The 23,503-nt window shown below is 39.8% G+C and overlaps 3 protein-coding genes across 4 annotated transcripts; all 3 read right to left on the reverse strand.

The window, feature by feature from the left end:
* Window positions 1-4,505: 4,505 nt before the first annotated feature.
* On the reverse strand, window positions 4,506-6,379 carry LOC118270976 (putative nuclease HARBI1). Its single transcript, XM_050696320.1, has 5 exons — window positions 6,158-6,379; window positions 5,881-6,071; window positions 5,551-5,683; window positions 5,300-5,441; window positions 4,506-5,032 (listed from the first exon to the last, which is right to left on the reverse strand). Exons 1-5 carry the CDS (start codon window positions 6,377-6,379, stop codon window positions 4,644-4,646), a joined length of 1,077 nt encoding a protein of 358 aa, XP_050552277.1. The 3' UTR covers window positions 4,506-4,643.
* Window positions 6,380-9,474: 3,095 nt separating this feature from the next.
* LOC126911140 (52 kDa repressor of the inhibitor of the protein kinase-like) lies at window positions 9,475-10,557 on the reverse strand. Its single transcript, XM_050696429.1, has 2 exons — window positions 10,468-10,557; window positions 9,475-10,389 (listed from the first exon to the last, which is right to left on the reverse strand). The coding sequence occupies exons 1-2, from the start codon at window positions 10,555-10,557 to the stop codon at window positions 9,475-9,477; spliced, it is 1,005 nt and encodes a 334-aa protein (XP_050552386.1).
* A 2,243-nt stretch (window positions 10,558-12,800) lies between these two features.
* LOC126911113 (zinc finger MYM-type protein 1-like) lies at window positions 12,801-23,380 on the reverse strand. Of its 2 annotated transcripts, none has more exons than XM_050696303.1 (2): window positions 22,016-23,380; window positions 12,801-16,749 (listed from the first exon to the last, which is right to left on the reverse strand). In XM_050696303.1, the coding sequence occupies exon 2, from the start codon at window positions 16,611-16,613 to the stop codon at window positions 15,033-15,035; it is 1,581 nt and encodes a 526-aa protein (XP_050552260.1). In that variant the 5' UTR covers window positions 16,614-16,749; window positions 22,016-23,380; the 3' UTR covers window positions 12,801-15,032. The 2 variants fall into 2 exon arrangements, with proteins under 2 accessions (XP_050552260.1, XP_050552261.1); XM_050696304.1 differs by having other exon boundaries at window positions 12,801-17,044; window positions 21,941-23,380.
* Window positions 23,381-23,503: the final 123 nt, after the last annotated feature.

Genomic DNA, 23,503 nt, shown 5'->3' on the forward strand with positions numbered 1-23,503 from the left:
CTCCAAGGGTCACGAAGTTAGGTTGCGAGGGGGTGAGGTAGCCCAGAGGGGCGAGGGGGGGAGGTTTCGTGTGGAGTTGAGGGGGGGTGAAGTGGGTGGGGGAGGACTTGTGAGGGGTTGGGGGTTGAAAGTAGGGGATGACTGGCCTCCTTGTGTCTCTGGAAGGGCCTTTGAATCCCGAGTCAGATGAACCTAATCTCGGGGGGGGGGTAAGTGGAAGGGATAAGGAGTTCCCTCGGGCGTACCTGGTGTTGAGCTTTGAAGTCTCCAGGCTGGTGTGTCTACCTCCGGCAGATTCCTCGGGTGGCTTCGGAGTCTCCAGTCGGGGCTAAGATGGTCGGTTTGACGTCACGCCGCCTTGCAGGATTCTTTAAATTCTCCCACTTAAGTCGCATCTGTTCAGGAGTCCGCATTTCACCCGTAACAGCACAGAACTCCTCCGCTATTGATTTCTAAGCCAGTTCTTTAAGTTTATTGTTCGTGGCATTAGTCGCTCTAGTAGTTATGACCTGATGCTTGGAAATCAGATCAAGCAGGAGAACAATTCTATCCTTAACAAGCGACTTAGCCTTTATCTGAAAATAAATTACAATTTAGGCGCGAATTGGCGACAAAGAAAGCCTTTTGTTTACGTAATTGTCATAATTAATCGTAACTATATGAAACATAGAATCAATGGATACGCAATAACTACATTTTGTTTATCAGCCATATTAAAATATCTTTGCACAAGGAAATAAAACTAAATAAAGATTCAAACAAATCAACGACCGATAGTGTCGTTTGGTGACGACAAATTTCAAAAATGCGTTTTATTTCTTCATGTTCCGAAATATTTTGTGTTGTCATTATTTGCCATAATAAGTCCAGATTTTTACGTATACTTTAAAAAAAAATGGTTTTAAAAGAAGAACAATATTACAAAAACTAATATTGTTAAAGAAAAAATATATATTTAAAAACTTTTAAGAGGAAGCAGTTTTTGTAAAAGTAAAAACAGAACGCTTCGGAGGGATGACACTAACGAAAGATAGCTATTCAATTGCGTCACGTTTTCTTCCGGTATTTGTTCCCAACAGAGTTTCAGGGCGTTTATGAGTTCCAGCTGGCTGTTCACATCACTGTAATTTTCTTTCAGTTGTCTTTTGAGCTGATCCCACAAATGTTCAAATGGGGTTAAGGTCGGGACTCATGGCCGGCCATGGTGAGATGCCGATATTGGCTTCAGAGAGTGCTCTTTGTGTAAGATGAGCTGTGTTTTCGCTAACCCGATCATCTGTAGCGTGTAGAGTTCTGCTAGGCGTTCAATTGCAGTTTCAACAATAAGAACATCCGCATCATTTCTGGCTTGTTTAGTAGTAATATTTGCAGCTTGTAATTTTTCACTTAATAACATACTAATGAGCTTATCTTTGTTATTTCGATTTGATAAGATTTTTTCTTGAGTAACAGGTTCAACCATTGTTTCATCGAAAAAGACTTCATACGTTTTTGAAAGTGCAGCAGTTCTTCTCTGCTGCTCCATATCTTTTACGTTCTTACTGTTGTCTGAATATCCGTCAAATACAACAATTTTGGAACTGTAATGCCTTTGTAAATAATTCATATATTTATTAAAAATAATAGAAAAAGTATGTTTTCGCTTGACAGAGCACTATTTTGTGATAGGAGTTCATTAAAGTAATCTAATTTTGTAACAATTAAGTTCTTCTCATTATGTTCAGGGACGAGGTCTGGATTCGTTGCCATATTATTCTCATTTGTTATTGTTGTAACGTTGTTGGTCCCGATATTTTCAAAAACAATGTTATTGGTTATTGGGTAATTTTCAATAATTTTATCTTCTTCCAAGTGATTGTTAATTTTTAGTTTTGAAGAATTCCTGCGCGAGTCTATTATCCGTAGCAACTTCATAGTGAGCATCAATTAAAGATACCGCTATACGGAAATTAATGAACATGTTCGGTAATGTTCAATTAAAATACGTTTGTTTTAAAAGTTTAAATCGATTTTTTAACTTCCCGTTCACCGCCTCCACAACCCATCTACATACAGTTACTAAACGAGAGACATTTGTCTGCGCTGTTGATAACTGGGTCGCGTTTCTATCCTTAGTCGGTGGCATGTAGGCTACATGTCCAAAATGAAGACATCCTCTCGACGTAGTAAACAATGCAGCACATGCTGCTCATTGTTTATTATTTTCTGCATAATAATCGCGTCCGAAGTCGTTGCAGAGAATGGACCCAATACATCTATTATATAACCATCGCTATTAACTAATATAAATGGTTTTAATAAGTTACGGAACTTGTGATGGCTATAAGTTTTTATCTGGAACAAAAAATTGGAGCTTTTTTCAATATACTAGTCAAAACAAAATAAGGGCCACCATGTTTTTTTAGTATTCTTATTAAGTTATTAAGTTTGGGGGTGGGAAAATTATTGAATTTAATTAATTGATTAATTTTTAATGTAATTAACTTAAAATTAATGTTTGGAATAAAAAACAAACGTCAATGAAAATAAAATAATCATTTTTTCGTAAAATTATGCATGACAAAAAAGGGTTTTCTTAAAAAAGTAAGTTTTTTTTTAGTTTTTTTTTTTTACTTTTGTCAATACCGTGTATGGCCTCCCCTCTTCTGAACACATTCTTGAAGTCTGGATGGCATACTCTCAACCAGGTGTGGCACCGTTTCTTCTGGAATTTGTTCCCAGCTGGTTTTGAGCACATTAATGAGTTGTGCTTCGTTGTGCATAGGCTGATTTGTGTTCCGAACGCTTCTTTTCAACAAGTCCCACATGTGCTCAATTGGGTTAAGGTCCGGACTGTTGGCGGGCCACGGTAACACCTGTACACCAGCTTCGTCTAGAGCTTCCCTGGTGGCTCTAGCTGTATGAGCGCGGGCATTATCGTGCATTAATTTGAATTCCGCACCAATTCTTTGTGCGAATGGCACCACATAGGGTCTTATGACCTGCTCAATGTATCGCTGAGCCGTTACTGTGCCTTCATTGAGAATTACAAGCTCTGTTCTACCAGAAAGTGAAATTCCCCCCACCCCATTACATTAGGACCCCCAAATCTGTACTTTCATGGATGCAAGCATCTGAAAATCGCTCACCTTCTCGTCTCCAAACCCTGATACGACGATCATCACTGAAAAATTTCACTTTGGACTCGTCTGTGAATAATACCGTGCTCCAATCACTCATGTCCCATTGCTGGTACTGCCTTGCGAATGATAATCGGTTTGCACGATGCGCACTTGTCAATGGAATGCGTACTACGCGCCTCCTAGAGAATTGTTGATCTTCATGCAACCGATTTCTGATGGTTTGGTCACTAACGCCGCAAGCGGTTTTGTAAGGAGCGAGCGGTAACGAATCGCTCTCTGCGGGCAGTCAGGCGTATATAACGATCTTCCTGTGATGTGGTTGCTCGAATCCTGCCTGATCCTCGTCTCCTGGTGACACTCCCAGTCTCTTGAAATCGATTCCAACCATTCTGGATCGCACATCATGTATGTAGTTGGTAAATAAACAAAAAGGTAATCTAGACACACGGCAGTGTGTCCGCCAAGTTCGAGCAAAAAAACCGACACACCGGCCGTGGGTTATATTACACGAACCATTTCGGGCCAAGTTCGACCCACCTATAACTCAAAATCTATTTTATCTACGCATATGAAATTTCTAGTATCTATCGAGATCTACTTACTTATCTAAAATACAAAATTTCATTAATGTACCTATTGTAGATCTTGAGATATTGACGTCAGAAAATCGCTATTTTTACTATACACTCACTGACTGACTCACTCATCAAAAACCTAGACCACTTCCAATAGTCGTATTGACTTGAAATTTGGCATGGAGGTAGGTCTTTAGGTCAAGGTAAAGGAAAAAATCTGAAAATGGCCAAGTGTGAGTCGGTTTTAAAAATAATGAAGGTGTAAATTCATACCCCTAAGGAACTAAAACAAAAAAAATATCTATATCTTCCAATGGTCGTACCGACCTAAAATTCGTTACGAAGGTTTGTATTTAGTCAAAGTAAAGTAAAATAAGAAAATAAACCTTACAAAAATAAATGAAATCCCACCCAAAACATAAATGTGAAAGGATGCCAAGTTCGATAATATTGGAATGCTTCGCCTATAAAAGAAGTGAGATCTAAATAAGTACCAAGTTCCATACACAGACCTCAGTTAAAAATGATATAACTTGGCAAGTTTTAATAGAAAATTATATACTTGACTCATTGCGTTTAGTAGGTTTATAACAAAGTGTGTGAAAACTTGCCAACTTGTTATATCATTTTTAACTGAGGTCTGTGTATGGAACTTGGTACTTATTTAGATCTCACTTCTTTTATAGGCGAAGCATTCCAATATTATCGAACTTGGCATCCTTTCACATTTATGTTTTGGGTGGGATTTAAACTACTAAAAAACCCGACTGTTTTTATTTATTATTTTATCTTCTAGAATTAGGTTTTAGTCACAAATTAATATGAATATGTGCCATATAATTACATTTTTTCGTGCATAGTGTAAGAATAATAATAAAATAAAACATATTGTAAAGAATATAAAACCCTTTTAATTTTGCTAAGTTACATTTTACAAAATTACACACTAATTAAGTCTCGACAAAAGATTACTAAGTGCTGCCCTGCCTTGAAGCAACTCACTTTGGTTGCTAGCAGCACCAACACTGTCAGACGCATTATTATGCTGCGCATCATCTTCTACTTCCATTACAGGTGGAGAAGGTAAATTAGCCTCTAAAGCCATGTTGTGTAACACACAACAGGCAAGTACAATATTCCCATTAACCGTAGGATGGTAATGTAAGGTCCTGTGTCTTAACAAGCACCTCCAATGTGACTTCAGCAATCCAAAACAGCGTTCTATACAGTCCCTTGCTTGTACATGTCGCTGAGTATATGTATCTTCAACAGAGCCAGGAACTGCATTTAATATTGGAGTCATCAGCCATGGCCGCTGTGGATACCCAGAATCACCTAAAAAAATACATAAATAAATATTAGCACCATGTTATAATTTATTTGCCACACAGCAACTAATTAGTTTTTCATATATTTTTGAATAAAATGTTTTTATTAACATAAAACAAAAATATTTGCCCTATAATTTAAATTTCACATATTTTTAGATTTTATTTAAAGGTAAAATTGTAGTCTTCAAGATTGTTAGCATGGTTATGGTACTTAAATTTAAATAACAAATTTATTCTTTAAACAAAAATACTACATTATTTATTAACCTACCTAACAACCACACTTGTTCTCCATTTTGGTGCAACTCTCGCATAAATGATTCCATTCTGCTAGATGCCCATATGAATGAGTCATGGGTGGCTCCTCCAAACTTTGAATTAACATTTATAATTTTTAAATTACTGTCGCATACCTGTAAACAAAGGAAAAATTTAAGAAACATATAAATACATTTCTGTAGTTACATACTATTTCAAGCATTAATAGTTATTATTACAAGCCACAAGCAAATGTAAACTTACCATTTGTACATTCAATGAATGATAACCTTTTCGGTTAAAATATAAATGCTCATCTTCTGATGGCTTGACTAATGCTATGTGGGTGCAGTCTATGCATCCAACTACACCCGGGATTCTAAACCGCCGCTGAAACCTATGGAAAACATAATACATATTTTATATTATAGTCAACAATTGCTTTTTAGATACATATTTAGAACCTAGTGTGGATACATGGCTCAATGAAGCATTTTCTAATACCTGTTGGCCTTAAAGTATATTAATAATGTTTAGTGTAAAATACTAGTAGTGAAGTATATAAATATAGTTGACATAACTATCATAACTTACTCAAGTCTTATTTGGGCTCGTTGTTGTGGCGACCTCGGAAACACAATCCATTTATTTATAATGGCTGGGTGGCTCAATGCATCAACAACCTGTCGTATGCACCTACTAGCAGTTCTTTGCACCAAATGCTGCGATAGTCCAACAATGCGTTGATATGAACCCGTAGCTAAAAAGCTGAGAGTACACAAAACCTGAAACATGATTTCATTGAGATATGATAAAGGCACTTAATAATGTTATGTACCTAAGTAGGTAAGGTTAGAAGAACAAAACGTACCTTGAGTTGTAAGCTAATCTCCCGGGTGCCTTTTAATGAGGTTAAATGCCGCAAATCATCACAAAGACTCCGAAATGTTTGTTTGTCTAACCTAAATCGATGAACAAATTCTAAATCTGGTATATTTACAATTTCGTCCAGTTTACGCCGATCTAATCTCGTTTGACGTCTCTGCAATGCTGCTTCATTATTTGCTGACCAAAATAATCGTAAGGAATGCATTTTCACTACTTAATTTACTTAAACTCACTTAACAAAAATAACAGTGTTTACTCCTTCTCACAGTTAGCGTCAGGGACCGACCTCCCGCTAACAGAGCGTGTCGCGGAAACGTCAAAATATCACTAGCGTTTGTCAAAAGTGCCACTTGTCTACCATTTTGATGAAAATTTTTGGCGTTTACGTTTTACGCTCACTCCAACGTTCCTTTCCGCATGAGGAATAATGACTTTGTCTACCAATTTAGCAGCAGTCACGTGACATCGAGTTAGCAAATGTCAAATCCATACAATTTGATTTTTCTGTTGGCATTAACGCTTACAGAAAAGGGATTTTGTCTAGGCCCCAAGGAATGCTTACTGCACTATGGTTGGCTGTATCATCATCTAAAATAAGGAAAAGTAAAATAATAGTTATAAAAGTGTGTAAAACATTTGATGGAATATAAATACTTAAGTTTAGGTATATCTCAGTAATTATTATAATGTCACGTGATGGGTCAACTACAGTTTCATTCTTCTTGTCTACTTCGGCATCACTAAAATATATTGCAGCGTCTTCACATGGATTGGGTAACAGGTGCAGACAAGGCTGAAATCTGAGCTTCATGTTCTGTCAGAGTGTTTTTAACGCAGCGCATGGGGCGCTGTGTGCCATATATTTCATACAATTTTCGAATTCATCGTATAAACAAACACTAAGCGCCCCATGCTTTTCTCATAACAATACTAATTCTTCCGCCCACTATTAATGTTCATGTTAATAAGATTTTTTAATTTTTAGTTCGGTTCATTAGAAAAGCATGTTTTTTTGTTTTTTTTAAACTATATTTTATTATATATATTTAAGGGAACTATTTCCGGATTTGCTTCGGTGACAAAAATGAATTTGTGTAAATTACGACGGCTGTGGCACAACGAGCAAGATAAAAACCTCGTTGGGAAAAATTTACCCTTTTGCCGCCGACAAACTTGGCATTTCTTGCATTGAAGCTTTCTACTGTATTATTAGTTTGATTGTAAACAAAACTATACGCGTGTAAAGAAAGACTATGAGCCAAAGGGGACATTCTTATTATAAGGAATTTCTTATTAACATTCTTATTATAAGGAAGTTTTACTTCAAGCATACAGTATTATTACTTTGATTCGTACGCCGATCGTCAATTTGCAATGAAAATGTATTCCTAAGTGATGTGAAAGAACCAATGAAATATAAATCCATCACCCTCTACATTTAATGTAGCCGCTACCTCAGTCCATTTCCTCCGGGAGTATTCTTTCGCATGCAGAGATCTATTATATGGCTAAGCGATGTCTTTGTTGTGCATTAAAAACTCCCAGAGAATATCGAGCTGACGCTCCGAAACTCGACGAGCACGTCCGCTGAAAGTAGATAAGGATTACAACAAAACAGAAAAAACAACCACTTAAAATTGTTTCAAACCGGGTCATCGAATAGGGACAATATCATTACTGTGAAACATTTCTTACTTTACGTATACGTATAGGATATTTGTGTTTAAAGAAATTGATTTACATAAACTTCAGACTTATCTTGTTTCCATCTTCATTATTTAATTTGTAAAATTAAATTAAATCTCAAACAACAAAGTTTCAAATATCCTACTACTAAACAACGTCAGTTTGACAGCGCAGCGCAGAGAACTTCGCGTAATATGGCCTATCTGCAAAGCAAGATTATTACAGCGTGGCTGTTCTGTCCCATCGTGTTCCTGCAATTGTGATTGGTTTTCTTAAACCATATCTTCATTGCTTAGTTGTGGCACAGATATATTAGCACTATTGCATATGTTGTGTAATATAACCCAAGCATTTACTATAAGCCCTGCTACATCTGGTGCATAGTGCAGTACTCTGTGAACAAGTCAGCAACGTGGCTTGAGAAGCCCAATCCTATGTTCAACTATATTTCTTGCATGAACATGCAAATCAGTGTAATATGCTTCGGGTGTGTCAGGTGCAGCATCCAATATAGGTCATCATAGTCTTTCTTAGCGGGTATCCAGAATTACCTAATAAAAATTAATAGGTTAATAGTATGTCAATGCTATAATATTATCATATAAGATGCTTATCTTAACCCTTAAAATAAAATTATCAATACCCTAATCTTCCTTTTTTTCTAAAAATTTTTTTAAAACATTCAGTGCCTCTTTCATTATTTCCTGCCACTGAGCCTGTAAAGAGAGCTCTGCATCTCTCTGTCTTACCCTCTATTGTATCTCCATCTCTCTTATTCTTAACTCCTCTCGTCGCAAATCCAAACGCTCCTGTTCTATCATATCATATCTTTTCTCACGCTCCCTAGCATACTCTCTAGCATTCTTGTCATTCTCTACACACATTTTAATCAAACTAGTTTTGGATTTTTTCGCTGGTGGAGGTTTCCAGGTCTCTTCCTCGATTGGAGGATTGGTGGTTGGTGGTGTTGGTGGAGGCACTGGCGAAGGGCAGGCTTCGTGGGGAATGGTGAATGGTGGGAATACAGTTGGCTCGTTGCTGGTCCCAGGAATATTCCAATCTGTAAAAAGATAAACATAATACATCAAATATTAAAGGCTTAGGCAATGTTTATATGAACATATTGTCCGCTGTTGACTGTGAGTGTGTTCACTGTCTGCCATATTATGGACACGGACTCTGTCTGCAGTATGCATTTTCACCAAGTTGACAATATGTTATGGTGTAAAATACATGTGCGAACAAAACAGAATATTTATTTATTTTACCCTTATTTTGTTCTTCAATTATGGTTGCAGTTAGAGCCTCTGACCCATCACCATCTTCCGCCTGTAATCAAATTTATATAATCATCAACTAATCAATATTAACTTAATAATTAGATAAAACTTAAATAATGTAATAAGCAAACCAAATTAAAGCCAGCTTCTTGCACTGCCATGCCAGTAGCCAGTGCCGGTTTTAGCACTACTAGCGCCCTGGGCGAGAATTCTTCGGCGCCCCCTAACTGCAATTCAATTACATACGAAAAAAGGCAATGTGTACAATGAAATAACTATCTATTTAAAAAAAACATTTATTTAAAAAACTAATAAAATTTCACTTTTCTAGCCTTTACATCGGCGAACTCCTTATTAGACGTTCAAAGTCCATGTTTTCTGCAATTTCGTTTTCGATTGATAAAGTTGCTAAGTTTGTTAATCTAGATTGAGAGATTGTCGATCGTAGATATGTTTTAATCAGCTTTAGCTTGGAAAAACTTCTTTCTCCACTAGCAACCGTTACAGGTATAGTCAGTAATATTCGAAATGCTATCCATACATTTGGATACAGTTCCTGTAAGTTGCGATCTTTAATAAAATTTAAAACATAAGCAGGGGTAGCCACATTCTGATCAGGCAAAAAAGATTTCAGGCTTATGAGTTCATCACACAACATACAACCATCTATATCTGATTTAGAATTCACAGTTAATTTCAATTGGAGATCACTACAGAGTTTGACAAGGTCGGGTTTTTCAGGAATCTGTTTTATATTGTACAAAAAAGACCAGCAATCCGAGTACTCATTGAACTGTTCAAATCTTTCATTAACTGAAATTAATGTAGCGTCCAAGAGAGAGTTGAAAAATTCTACCTCAAATTTCTTTTCAGGAGAAACAATAGGCTCGTCGCGGGCAGTTTCATCAGCTTGACGCTTAACAAATCGAATTCTTTTTGTGGCCTTAAACACAGGTTCAACTTCCAGTTCTTCAGCCAATTCTTTTGCAGTTGAAATGGCGCTTTTAAAGCCTGTATTTCTATATTCCTTCAAGAAAGTGCAGCATTTTTTCAACATTTCTGTGCATTTACTGAGATCTATATCTGGTGATTGTAGAGATTTACTAACGACGTTAATTTGAAAAAGTATGTCATACCAAACAACCAATGAAACTATGAAACTGAAATCTTTTAACTGTTCAGCTAGAGTAGTAGCCTCATGAGAGACTTGAACATCAGTTTTATAAATTTTAAATTGCCAAAGTAGGGCCTACGCAGACCGGGACGTCATGGCAAGGGATTTTGCCGTGAGTCAGCGCACACCGGCTGCTTAGATACCGCGGCATACCAGCATTTTACCACGGCATGCCACGGCGTGCCGCGGCATTCCAGCACTTTGCCACGGCATGCCCCGGCATGCCCCGGGGTGCCGCGGCATGACAAAGCACGCCTCAGCGACTCCTGCTGCCTGCAGTCTTCAGTTGCGTTTGATTGAGTGTTGGTGTGCCTCAGTTTTACAATGGTAGATTGGGATTTAGTGTTGATATCGATTATTGCAGATGAAGAAGAAAGTGCACAGGCTAATAATAGGAATAGAAGAAGATTTTGGGTTGATAATTTATGGAAAGAAAGGGAATCAAAGGGTGAATTCAATAATTTATTTAATGACTTAAAATACGACGTGCAAAAATTTTATGACTATCATAGAATGGATTATGAGAAATTTCAAGCACTGTTGAATATATGTCGACCATATATCGAAAAACAGAGGACCAATTTTCGCAACCCCATTGAAGCCGATCAAAGATTATCCTTGTGTTTGAGGTGGGCAGTTAAATGATTGTATACGTTTAATATTTTCTTCTTTTATTTAATTAAAAAAACAATTTTTTTTGCCAAATACAATCATGAATTGTAGACACATAATAACGATTTTTATGTTTTTGCACTGATAAATCTTCTCACTGATAATTCCTGGATCTTTATTTCTTTTTACTTAATTTAGAGTACCTACTAGTTTAGATTAGTTTCGTATTCAGAAACTGCAGTTTTGTAGCCAGACCCTGAAGCAGCTTCATAGCCAGGGCCCGAGGCGGTTTCATAACCAGACCGTGAAGCAGGTTCATAGCCAGAACCTGAGGCGGTTCCAAAGCCAGACCCCGAAGCTGCTTCATAACCAGAGCCTGAGGCAGTTCCAAAGCCAGACCCCGAAGCTGCTTCATAACCGGAGCCTGAGGCGGTTCCAAAGTCAGACCCCGAAGCCAGATCTTGAGGTGGTTTCATAGCCAGATCTTGAGGTGGTTTCATAGCCAGATCCTGATACAGCTTCATAGCCCAAGCCTGCCGCGGTTCCACAGCCAGATCTTGAAGTAAAAGCGGTACGGCATGGTCGTTGATGTTGCAAATTGGTAGAGACATCTTCAGATGTTGGAGCTGGAGTTCCCTCTATGTAGTTTAATTCGGCGTCAGTTACCATATTAAATATTTGTCTCTTTATTCGGACCTGCTCTCTTTTTGGTAGCTTTTTTACTGTGGCAGCCATTGTTTGAAAGAACGAATCAATGGCGTCCACCTCCTTTTTCGATTCAATATATTTATTTAGTATTTCAGCAGTTGTTGTAGGTTCTGGTATTATTGAGGAATGGTGTGAATCATTGGTCATTCGCGAAACTGAACGTTCATCGCTATCAACGACAGCGGATTCTGCAAAAGAAGTCTGCGTATCCTCTGAAGAGGAGTCCAAATTCGAGGTTTGTTTTCTGTGCTGAATGAATTTTTTCAAAAACTCCAGCTCTTTTTCAAACTTGATAGGGCGTCGCTTTGTGTACGGGTCACCACTCTTTGTTTTTCTGTTATTCAGAGCTTTCCTAAAATTATTACGTATATTACTCCATATTTTCTGACATTCTTCACCTAAAACAAAACATAAGCAGGTAAAATGGTATAGAATCAGAATAAGTAGGTAATGGGAAAAGGCCTTAGATAGTGACTAGGTGACTAGGTTAGCACCAGCTATGTTTATGGGATTATATTGAGCTAATTTTTTTCTAAGTAAAAATTACCACTGGCTTTACGGTGAAGGAAAATATCGTGAGGAATTCATAATTATATATACATAAATATATCGTATTATTTAATTGACTTTGTTTAACTGTACCCTGTCTTTCACTCTGCCTCACTTACCCCTCTTTATATTATCTTTCAGATTTTTGATCACGGGAAGTAGCTTCAAGTCTCTAGGTTACAGCTATCGTATGGGGTTTAGTACAGTGCGCTCTATAGTACATGAAACTTGCCAAGTCATTTGGAATGTCCTAAGGCTTAGTGTTATGCCAAAACCAACAAGGGAAAAATGGACGCGAATCGCGATGGAATTTGATGAAAAATGGAATTTCCCGAACTGCATCGGTGCAATAGATGGTAAACATTTTAGGATAAGGGTACCTCGCAATAGTGGAAGTCTCTACATGAACTATAAAAAGTTTTTTAGTATCGTGCTACTAGCGGTTGTGGATGCAAATTATAAATTTGTGATTGCAGATGTAGGATCATATGGACGAAATAGTGATGGAGGTATAATGCAAAACTCAATATTTGGAAAAAAATTTACTTCTAATGCCCTCGATATTCCCCCAAAAAAACGTTTACCGAGGACAGATCTTGAGTTGCCCTAAGTCAAAGTCAAAGTCAAAGCATTTATTTCAATTAATCCTAAATTAGGCACTTTTGAAACGTCAAATTAAATTGTCCGTCAGTCTGTCTGTCAGTGAAGCTAGGCGCTCGTTCCAAAGTGTTGCTTCGAATGGAGAAGAACGAGCAAGAAACTCCATCGTTACTCTTTTCAAAAAATGTTTTTTACAATATCTCTGATACATTATTTGATCATTTACCTATTGTATATATATGTAGGAACAATGTAACTACAATACGACGTCAAAACTATGGGACAATAAAACTAATTTGTAAAGAATATAAATTAAAAAAGCGGGTTGTTTCAAACATAGTGCCCACATATGTACACTTACAATTTTGAAATAATGCTTCTATACAAATAAAAAATAATCTTTAATTTAATTTTTCAAATAAAAAAAAATGAATAACTGCTTGATGCCACAGGATCCCTAGACTACATTGGAATAAATTAGTACTTTAATTTAACGTGTAACTAGTGATCGTATTAGAGCATTGTCTAGTGTGAGCGAGTGTCCAGTGGAGCCGGACCAACATGCTGCCACACATTTTTATCTTCAATATAATCTGACAGTTTATAATATGCCTGTTTACACAGTTCACGCTTTATACAAGATTTAAATTTTTTCTCGTTCAGATTCAGTATGGTGGTTGGTAGTTTATTGTAACACTTAACACAAAATCCCATGAAGGATTTCTGCACTTTGGACAATCGGAATTGCGGTATAGCTAACTTATTTTTACCTCTCGTATTAAAATTGTGTCTGTCGCTTCTTTTTTCAAACAATTGTTGATTTTTTCTCACGTACATAATATTTTCGTAAATGAATTGAGAAGGCACTGTAAGAATGTTTATAGTTTTAAATAGTTCTCTCAAAGATTCGCGACGGGGCAAGTTATATATTGCTCGAATAGCTCGCTTTTGCAAAATAAAAATTGATTCTACATCCGCAGCTCGCCCCCACAGCAAAATGCCGTAAGACATTATGCTGTGAAAATAACTAAAATAAACAAGCCTTGCCGTACTTACGTCCGTTAGCTGCCTAATCTGTCTAACTGCATAAGCAGCTGAGCTTAGTCTCCCCGAAAGTGCTTTTATATGGGGCCCCCTATGTTTTTATAGCAGACGAGGCTTTTCCGTTAACCACAAACATTATGAGACCATTTAGTAGCGACCGATTGACAGATGAAGCAATGAAAATATACAATTATCGTTTGAGTAGAGCCAGGCGTATCGTCGAAAATGCATTTGGTATACTTCAAGAACGTTTCGAATTATGTCAAAAAGGAATTCAGGTTCAACCAAAATATATTGATAATATCATTTTAGCATGTACTTGCTTACACAATTTCATCATAGGTGGTACAAGCACAGAAAGTCAAAGTATAGCAAGTGTAAGCATTAATTTAGAAAACGATAATAATATGAACAATGCATTAGATGGTACGACAGTACGGGAGATGTTTAAAGATTACTTTAACTCTGATGAGGGCTCGATTCCATGGCAAAACGATATTGTAAATAGACATTAATACCGTGTGAAGTATTAAAATATAATTATATTGCAAAAATATTTACCTGTTTTATTCATTTCTGTCCCAATTATTCTCCACGCATTGTTCTTCGTTTGAGTGTTCATATAATGTTTTGATGACATATTATATAAATAATCATAGGCTTGAACTAATGTTATTAATTTTTCCTCCATGTTGGAATAAAAAACGTAAAAAACTGGTCTCCGAAAAAAACACGTAGGTACACAGTCGTCAAAGACGCGGGCGCAAATGGATGGTCAATGGTGTGCATTCCCCGCTTCTCTACCCCCACCGCCGCACCCCGCAGTATATTACTACGAGCGCTGGAGTCCGTGTCATGCCGTTGCCTACCGCAGTATGCCGCGGCATCCCGCCACGGGAGCCTGTGACGAGCGCCGGAGTCCGTGTCATGCCGTTGCCTACCGCAGTATGCCGCGGCATCCCGCCACGGGGGCCTGTGGCGTGTCTTTTCGATTAAATCCCTTTCAATGCCACGGCATCATTTTAAAGCATAGCAATTTATGTCGTATTTCTGTAACAGTACGGTTGAATGTCCATTAGTAAAAATTAAAATCCCTTGCCGTGTCTTTTCGATTAAATCCCTTTCAATGCCACGGCATCATTTTAAAGCATAGCAATTTATGTCGTATTTCTGTAACAGTACGGTTGAATGTCCATTAGTAAAAATTAAAATCCCTTGCCATTCCGTCCCGGTCTGCGTAGGCCTGTAATTAAAGCGTCATGGATGGCACTAATTTGATAACGAACTGCTTTGACACTGCTTATTCTTGCTTCCCAACGTGTGTCACTGAGCTTTTTTAGAGTATATAATCCCAGGCTATCGGTTAGAATTTTCCATCGATGAACAGAAGCTGAAAACAATGTGAACAACCTCTGAAGTACCCCAAACAAAGTCACTGATTTTACGGAAGACTTAGCGGCATCGCATAGTACGAGATTGTAGCTATGACAGCCACAAGGTACATAAACAGCTAAGGGATTTATGTCTTGAATTCTCCTTTGAACACCAACATTTTTCCCTTTCATATTCGCCCCGTTGTCATAACCCTGACCCCTGCAGTCGTTCAATTCAAGTCCGTGTTTATTTAAAATATCAATAATAACTTCAGTTAGTTTTTCACCAGTCGACTGATTTACAGGCAAAAATTCTACAAAATGCTCTTTTACTGATATTTTATCGTCATTTGATGATATATCAACAAATCGTATTGTCAGTGAAAGTTGTTCTACGTGACTAATGTCCGGTGTACAGTCAGCTATAATAGAATAATATTTTGATTTCTTTGCGCGTGATATGATTTCTGACTTCACTTTTTTACCCATCAGCTCTATTAATTCATTTTGAATGTCTTTTCCGCAGTAGTGGTCTGCAATATCACCCTTCATAGCTAATCGCAAGTGCTCCTGCATAACTGGATCAAATTTAGCTAGTAATTGTACTAAGCCCAAAAACTTTCCGTTATTTGGCGTATATAATTTGTCAGAATTACCTCTGAACGCCATATTGTTTTCAGCTAAATAAAGTGTAATATGCATCAATCTAGATAAAACATTATTCCATCTTGTAGTTTCCTTTTTAATCAAATATTGCTCTTGGCAATCTATTGTTTTGCCTATTTTTAAACGTAGTTCAGTTTCAATCCATGAAAGGTAAAACTTCTTATGTGAAGTGCTATTCTCGTGAGTTTTTAACATTTCAGACAAGTGTTTCCAGTCGTTATATCCTTCAGATACTAAACTCGACGTTGAGCTACTATCAAACAGCCGGCAACAAAAACAATAAACTCGATCCTTGGAAATGGAGTATACTAACCAACGACGCTGAATTGTCTCACTGTTTGCTAGTTTTTTTATGAAATGAGAATTAGAAAAATGTCGCCCTGTATCATTTTTCGGATAATCATCACAGTGAGTTTGCAGTGGGCCGGTATTTATAATATGATCAATTATTTTGCTATTTCGAATAGGTGGCCAAGTAGCTGGATCCGCTATATTCGGGACAACAGTATCAACATCATCTAATACATGTATTTGTTGTACATCAATAACAGATTCTTGAGCAGCATCTGTAATCGTAGCACAACTTGCTCCCTCACTTCGGGATTTTTCATCCACAATCTCTTGAGTAGCTATTCCATCGGACTTGCCAGACAGAGGCTCTACTGCCGATGCATTCGTTTGTATTGCAGATGTAGATGCCACATTCAACTCTTGATTTTTTGTTCTGATATATTTATCTATATTCATAAACTTCTTTGTTTTTTGAAATTCCTTTTCTTTTTCCGCTTTCCGTTTCCTATATTCTGACCCAGATGGTTTTCTTTTGATAAAATCACCCACCCTGTTCAGACATTTTGTACCTTCTAGTTGTAATAAATAAAATCTGCAACAAATTAAATCTGTATCAATCGAAACATTTATAAAAATAAATTGATTGCAATAAAACTTCGTTACAACGCTATTGACGTTCCAGAGATTATGCTGCCCAAACGTATAAACATATAAACAAATTTTATAAATATTAATAGATAGCAGAGACCGAAAAACATAGTATTTATTTATTTACATTGCACGTCTCAAAGTTACAACAATTACACAAAGTTATATAAAACAATTATGTGACACCCTGTTAGGGTGTTACAAAGATAGAGAGCCTGGAGCCAATTTCAATAATTAACCTGTGTAGCGATGAGGTTCCATCACATGCACCTGGCAGGCTAGATGTTGACACACACTGGCAGGCTGCGTTGTGACACGGGAGAAGAATTGAACGTTTTGAATTTGACTAGGTTGTCAACGATGAGAAAATTTTATTGTCAGAAGAATTTTAGCTTTCGTGTAAGACACAACACATGCTAAATTGGCGCCCAACGTGGGGCCGACCATGCCGCGTACTAGGCACGCTGCAAGAGCTGCCATGGACGCAGACCGGCCGAGCGATGTCAGCGATCGCGAGATTTTCGACGAGGCTACGGAGCAGAGTCCTGTACGGGCCCCCGAACTTGTCACAGCGTCCGACCGTGCCGGCATTTCCGTAAGTAAGGACACCGAAACGTTCCTTACAAATATTATGGAATCTTTTATCAAAATGCAGGCGGATACGAATAGGTGCCTAATAGAGACGCTGCGGTCGTTGCCAAACGCCGGCGCCTCGTGGCAGTCACCATCGTCACCGTCGCTGAACACCACTACGAGTTCGTCCGGGAACTTCGCGAAGTGTACCGCGAGGTTCACTGGTACTTCTCAAGAACCGGAGGTACTAGAAGCCTTCATCGACGCGGTCCAGGTATACAAGGAGTGTGCGGACGTGAGTGACGATCACGCGCTGCGGGGACTCCCGATGCTGTTAGAGGGCGACGCCGCCGTGTGGTGGCGCGGCGCCCGCAACACCATCACCACCTGGAAGGACGCCGTGTTCCGACTTCGCTCCATGTACGGGACGCCGAAGCCGGCATACAAGATATTACGTGAAATGTTCAGCCAGGAACAAAAAGACGAACGTGCAGAAGTGTTTGTGTGTAAACTTAGGTCTCTAATTGTAAAATTACCATACGAAGTACCTTTGCCTATGCAAATAGATATAATTTATGGTTTGTTACACCGTCGAGTACGTAAGCGGTTACAGCGTAGTGATATTGTTGACATACATAATTTTGTAGAGAAGGTAAGGGTCATCGAAGACGCGATCTCCGAACTATCATTAAATACCGAAAATTTTTGCGGCAATACGGCAAAATCTAACGTTTCCTGCTCGCAAGTTTTACGCGATCACCATAACAATAAGATCGAGTCTACCACTACCACTAGTTCCGACGTTACTACGGACTCGAAAGTCACTAGTAACTCGAATGAAAATTCGAAACGCGATAAGCACGTTCGTTGCAAGTTTTGTAAGTCTTACGGCCATAGCGTAGCCGATTGTAGAAATTTAAAAAATAAACAAACGGTTAACGCACCTTCAGACATGAAAAATAGTAACAATAGTCCTAATCCGATACGATGTTACGGATGTGGCCAGGTTGGAGTAGTAAGGTCAAAGTGCGAGCGCTGCCTTGGTAAAAGTGTACCCCCGCGAACTTGCGATTTTAACACCTTATCTGACGATGAGACCACGCACACCCTACACATAAAACCACCATCACATCCGACCGTTTATATTAACATCGCCGATAGGGTAGGCGCGGCTGTTTTGGACACAGGGGCTAGTTGCACTATAGCAGGTACCTTGTTGTATAAAATTCTAATCTCGGAAGGAATTCAGTTTTGCGAGTCAGAACGCACCATTGGGCTTGCGGACGGCTCTCGAAGCTTAAAACGAGTACTCATTGCAACGGTTCCTGTGTGGTTAGAAGGTAGGCTGATAGTTAATGATTTCCTAGTGTTACCTGGGGAAAAAACGGTAACACTGTTGGGTCGTGATTTTATCACTAAGGCTGGTGTCACACTTGACTTAGCTCAGGAGTCATGGTATTTTGCTGACAACCCTGAGAAAACATTTTCATTTGTGCGTTCTGTTGTTTTAAGTGGTACTGAACTGATGCAAGCCAACATTTCCGACGTATCCCTGCGTGCTGACGAAGGTAATGTGTTATCACCTGAGCACAGGGATGTACTCAACGTCTTCTTAAAGAGGAGATCGGCCCAGTTTGCTGCCGAGGGACCACCGACAGACTTCGCCACTCATAAAATCAAAATAAGTGAGAACCAAGAACCTATTGCTTCACCTCCCTACAGGCTATCACCGTTGAAGAAGCAAGCGTTGGAGAAGGAACTCCAAAAGCTACTCAGCGCTGATGTGATAGAGGAGTGTGAGTCTCCCTGGGCTTCAAACGTTGTTCTGGTCAGTAAGAAAGACGGGAGCTACAGGCTTTGCGTTGACTATCGTAAACTCAACGCTGTCACGGAGCCTGACCGTTACCCACTGCCCAGAATCGAAGATGTGCTTCATGATGCCAAGACGTCCAAGTACATGACGACCTTGGACCTTCGGTCAGGTTACTTTCAAGTAAGCATGGATCCAGCACATAGGGATTTCACTTCTTTTACGACACCATTGGGGACGTTTAGATTCAAACGCATGCCCATGGGTCTTCGTAATTCTGGAGCTACTTTTCAAAGATTGATCGACCGTTTCAAGTCCAACTTGCCAGGTATCACGATAGTAGCTTATTTAGACGACTTGCTCATACTGTCCGAGGAGTCATTCGAGAAGCACCTCGCGGATTTAGAGGCTGTGTTCGACCGCCTTGCTATGTTTAACCTGCGGGTGAACCGAGAGAAGAGCCACTTCGCCCGAGATGCCGTGAAGTTTCTAGGTCATGTCATCGTACCAGGTGGTATTCGCATGGACCCAGAAAAGACGTCTGCTATAACTGGCATGCCGCCCCCTCAGAACGTGAGGCAGCTGAAGTGTTTCCTGCAAACTTCGAGCTGGTTCAGGCGCTTCATACCGGGTTATGCCGAGGTGAGTAGGCCTTTGACTTCTCTGCTGAAGAAAGGGAGCACCTGGGAGTGGGGCCCCGAACAGCAGAACGCTTTTGAGACCATCAAGTCCCTCCTAACATCGGCTCCTATTCTCCGTCAGGCTGACGGGACGAAACCATTCGTCCTTAGGACCGACAGCAGCGGTTACGCGCTTGGAGCGGCTCTACTCCAGGGGGAGGGGACCGATGAGCGACCCGTCGAGTACGCCAGTCGCCTCCTCACAGCCGCTGAAAAGAATTATAATACGACGGAGAGAGAGGCACTGGCTGTAGTATGGGCGGTGTCGAAATTTAGGGGGTATATTGACGGCGCCGATGTGACAGTTAAGTCCGATCACCAACCGCTTAGGTGGCTCATGAGTTTGAAGTCACCAAGCGGCCGCCTGGCCCGGTGGGCGCTCAGTCTTCAGGAATATAACCTGAAGATCGAGTACACTCCTGGTAAGGCAAACGTGATCGCAGACACGCTGTCACGTCCTGTATGCGCGACGGAGGATATTGAGGGGACTGAGTGCGACTTGCGCCTCGCCGTAGTTGACCTACCCTCGCGCAGCCCTAGGGACGTCAGAGACGGCCAGATGAAGGACCCGGAGATTCGTAAGATCGTCGAGGCGTTGGAATCCGACGATCCCTTTAGGGGGAGGTGCTGGGCAGATAAAGGGTATGTAGTAGTCGACGGCGTGTTGTACCGTTATGGTCCCGACAACGAAGAAGATGATGACGCCAGTTTGGTGGTACCGGAACATGAGCGCAAGGACGTGCTAGCCGAGTACCACGACGCTCCCACAGCCGGCCATTTCGGGGTGGAGCGAACTTTGCATCGTCTCGCAGGTAAGTATTACTGGCCCGGGATGCGGGCTTACGTTACTCAGTACGTCAAAAACTGTGCAGCGTGTCAACGATACAAAGTGGACACGCGAAAACCCGCTGGCCTGCTGCAAGTTCCAGCTATGTCACGTCGCTTCGAAGTGTTCGCTGTAGATCTGTTCGGGCCATTACCGGAGACATCCTCCGGTAACAAATGGATCCTCATAGTGGAAGACACCTGTACAAGGTGGGTTGAGTTATTTGCCCTTTCATCCGCCACTAGCGAAGAGTGCGCCAAAACACTGGTGAACGAGGTGTACCTGCGTTATGGGACGCCCAGAAGACTCATCAGCGACAACGGCGTGCAGTTTGTGAGCGAAGTGATGCAGCAGACGTGCCACGCCATGGGCATCAAGCAGGCCCTGACGTCGTTTTACCACCCGGAGTCCAACCCTGTCGAACGAAAGAACCGCGACCTTAAGCCACAGCTTGCTATACTGGTTGGTAAGGATCATGATTCCTGGGATAGTCATCTTCCCGCTATTCGGTTCGCCATGAACTCTGCGTTCACTGCAAGCACGGGGCATTCCCCCGCTTTTCTCAACTTCGGGCGTGAGATACGCGCTCCCGCCGACGTGTTGTCTGAGATGCGTGCCATCGTCGAGAACGATAATGTGGTCTTGTCTATTACCCCGTTCCTTAGGAAGCTTTCAGCCGTGCTACTCGATGCACGGGATGTGCACGAGAAAGCCCAGGAAGCTCAGAAGAAGTACGCTGATGAGAGTCGTCGCCCAGCGCCAGACTATAAGGTAGGGGATCTCGTACTGCTTAAGACTCAGGGCTCTAACGATACGATTAAGGGGCAGACTCCGAAGTTCATTCCCCGCCGGGATGGACCGTATCGCATTCAGGAAGTGATAGGTAGCACGACATACGCTTTGGAGCGTATAAATGACGGCGTCTCGCTAGGGAGGTATCACGTTTCTTTGTTAACACCGTTCGTTGGTCCCATCCAAGCTCCTATACAAGTGAAACGTAGGAGGGGTAGACCACGCAAGAACTAACCCGATCGCGGGGACGTTCGCTCAGGTTAGAGGGGGAGACTGTAGCGATGAGGTTCCATCACATGCACCTGGCAGGCTAGATGTTGACACACACTGGCAGGCTGCGTTGTGACACGGGAGAAGAATTGAACGTTTTGAATTTGACTAGGTTGTCAACGATGAGAAAATTTTATGGTCAGAAGAATTTTAGCTTTCGTGTAAGACACAACACATGCTAAACCTGTTATTTTAACATCTTATATACTTTAAGTATTAGGGAGTGTGGTATAGATAGTAAAAATAAATTTGTACTTACTTATTGATGTGATCCGTCAAAAATTAAACACCTACTTATACACTATTTATTTGTCTACTTTTTAAATAGCCAAAACTAATGTCACTCTGTAGTTCGAACAAGAGCATCGTAACGTAGCGTTAAACGTTTGATTAGGCCTCTTTTCCATTACACGGTTGTTCAAACGTACGGTGTGTAAGCCGTACGGTTGAAAAAACGTGCTAGCTTGTACATGATACGGCAAAATCACCGCGCGAGACATTGGTAAGTACTGGCTAGTAGCGCTTTTTACTCGGGCTGTGTAGGACGTGCTGCGTCATGAATTTTCTTACGAAAAAAAATATTATAGTTGCTTATTACATATATAGGAAAAAGAAAATAGAAAAAAAAGGGAAGTAAGGTTTTGGATACATCCGATTTTAGAAAAAAGGGAGGAATATGGCGCGTTTCATACACTTGTCAAGAATCAATTGAGAGAAGATGAAGACAAGTTTTACAATTATTTTAGAATGCAGAAAACTACATTCGACAACTTGCTCCAAAAATTATCCCAGGAACTAAAACATCAAGATACTTTTATGCGAGAGAGTATATCGCCCGCAGAAAGATTGGCTGTAACTCTGAGGTAAGTAGGTACAAAATTAAATGACATATTTTAGTTTAAAATTGTTTATTGCACACAAACAAAATTATTACATGTAATTGAATTTTAATAATTATTAATTTAAGAACAAGTAAATCAAAAAATACACTACGCTGAAAATGCTACTCAAGTGCGGTACTAAAATCGAATTCGTCTTCAATAGAAACTTGAGAATCTGCCGAGATACTTTCCGCATTTACACTATGTACAGATAATTGTGATTCGGGTCGGTAGTGGATTGGCTCTAAACCAGAACCGTGTCCAAAATCATGAGAAGACGTCTGTGGACGACTTATTCCATAGCCCGATCTAGCAGCTGTAGAATATCCATATGTTGACGATTGCGCATTTGAGGATGCTGTACCACTTAAATATCGTTGATGGCCTTGATCCCATTGGTTTCTTGATGTAGGTATATACTGAGTACACTGTCTTTGTTGAATATTTTTAATTATTGAAATTACTTGAAACTGAAAGTCTATCATATTTTCATCACTGAACTTGTCAACTGTATCAGCGATTCCCATAAAAAAGTTCATACTACGGCTTTTCTTTTTCTCATCTCGTTCTGCTGAATCCATAAACTTCATAAACCTAATGTCAACTTCACTTAGTTCATTTTTTCTTTTTTTTTTAGCCCTTTGCGTCTCACTCCGTTCAGTGTATCCCGAGCTTGATTGATTCGGGACTGCACTATCAAAATTTTCATTACTGAGGCTAGAATCATGAACATGTTCAGTCATGTTAGAATCGGTCTTGCGATGCTCAACATTTTTTTTAGGAACATCATTTCATCATAGAACATACATATATTTTCTTATTTTTTTTGCTGAAGAACCAGACTTACATTCATTAATTTTTTTGTC

The sequence above is a fragment of the Spodoptera frugiperda genome, chromosome 10, assembly GCF_023101765.2.
Source record: "Spodoptera frugiperda isolate SF20-4 chromosome 10, AGI-APGP_CSIRO_Sfru_2.0, whole genome shotgun sequence".
NCBI lineage: Eukaryota > Metazoa > Arthropoda > Insecta > Lepidoptera > Noctuidae > Spodoptera > Spodoptera frugiperda.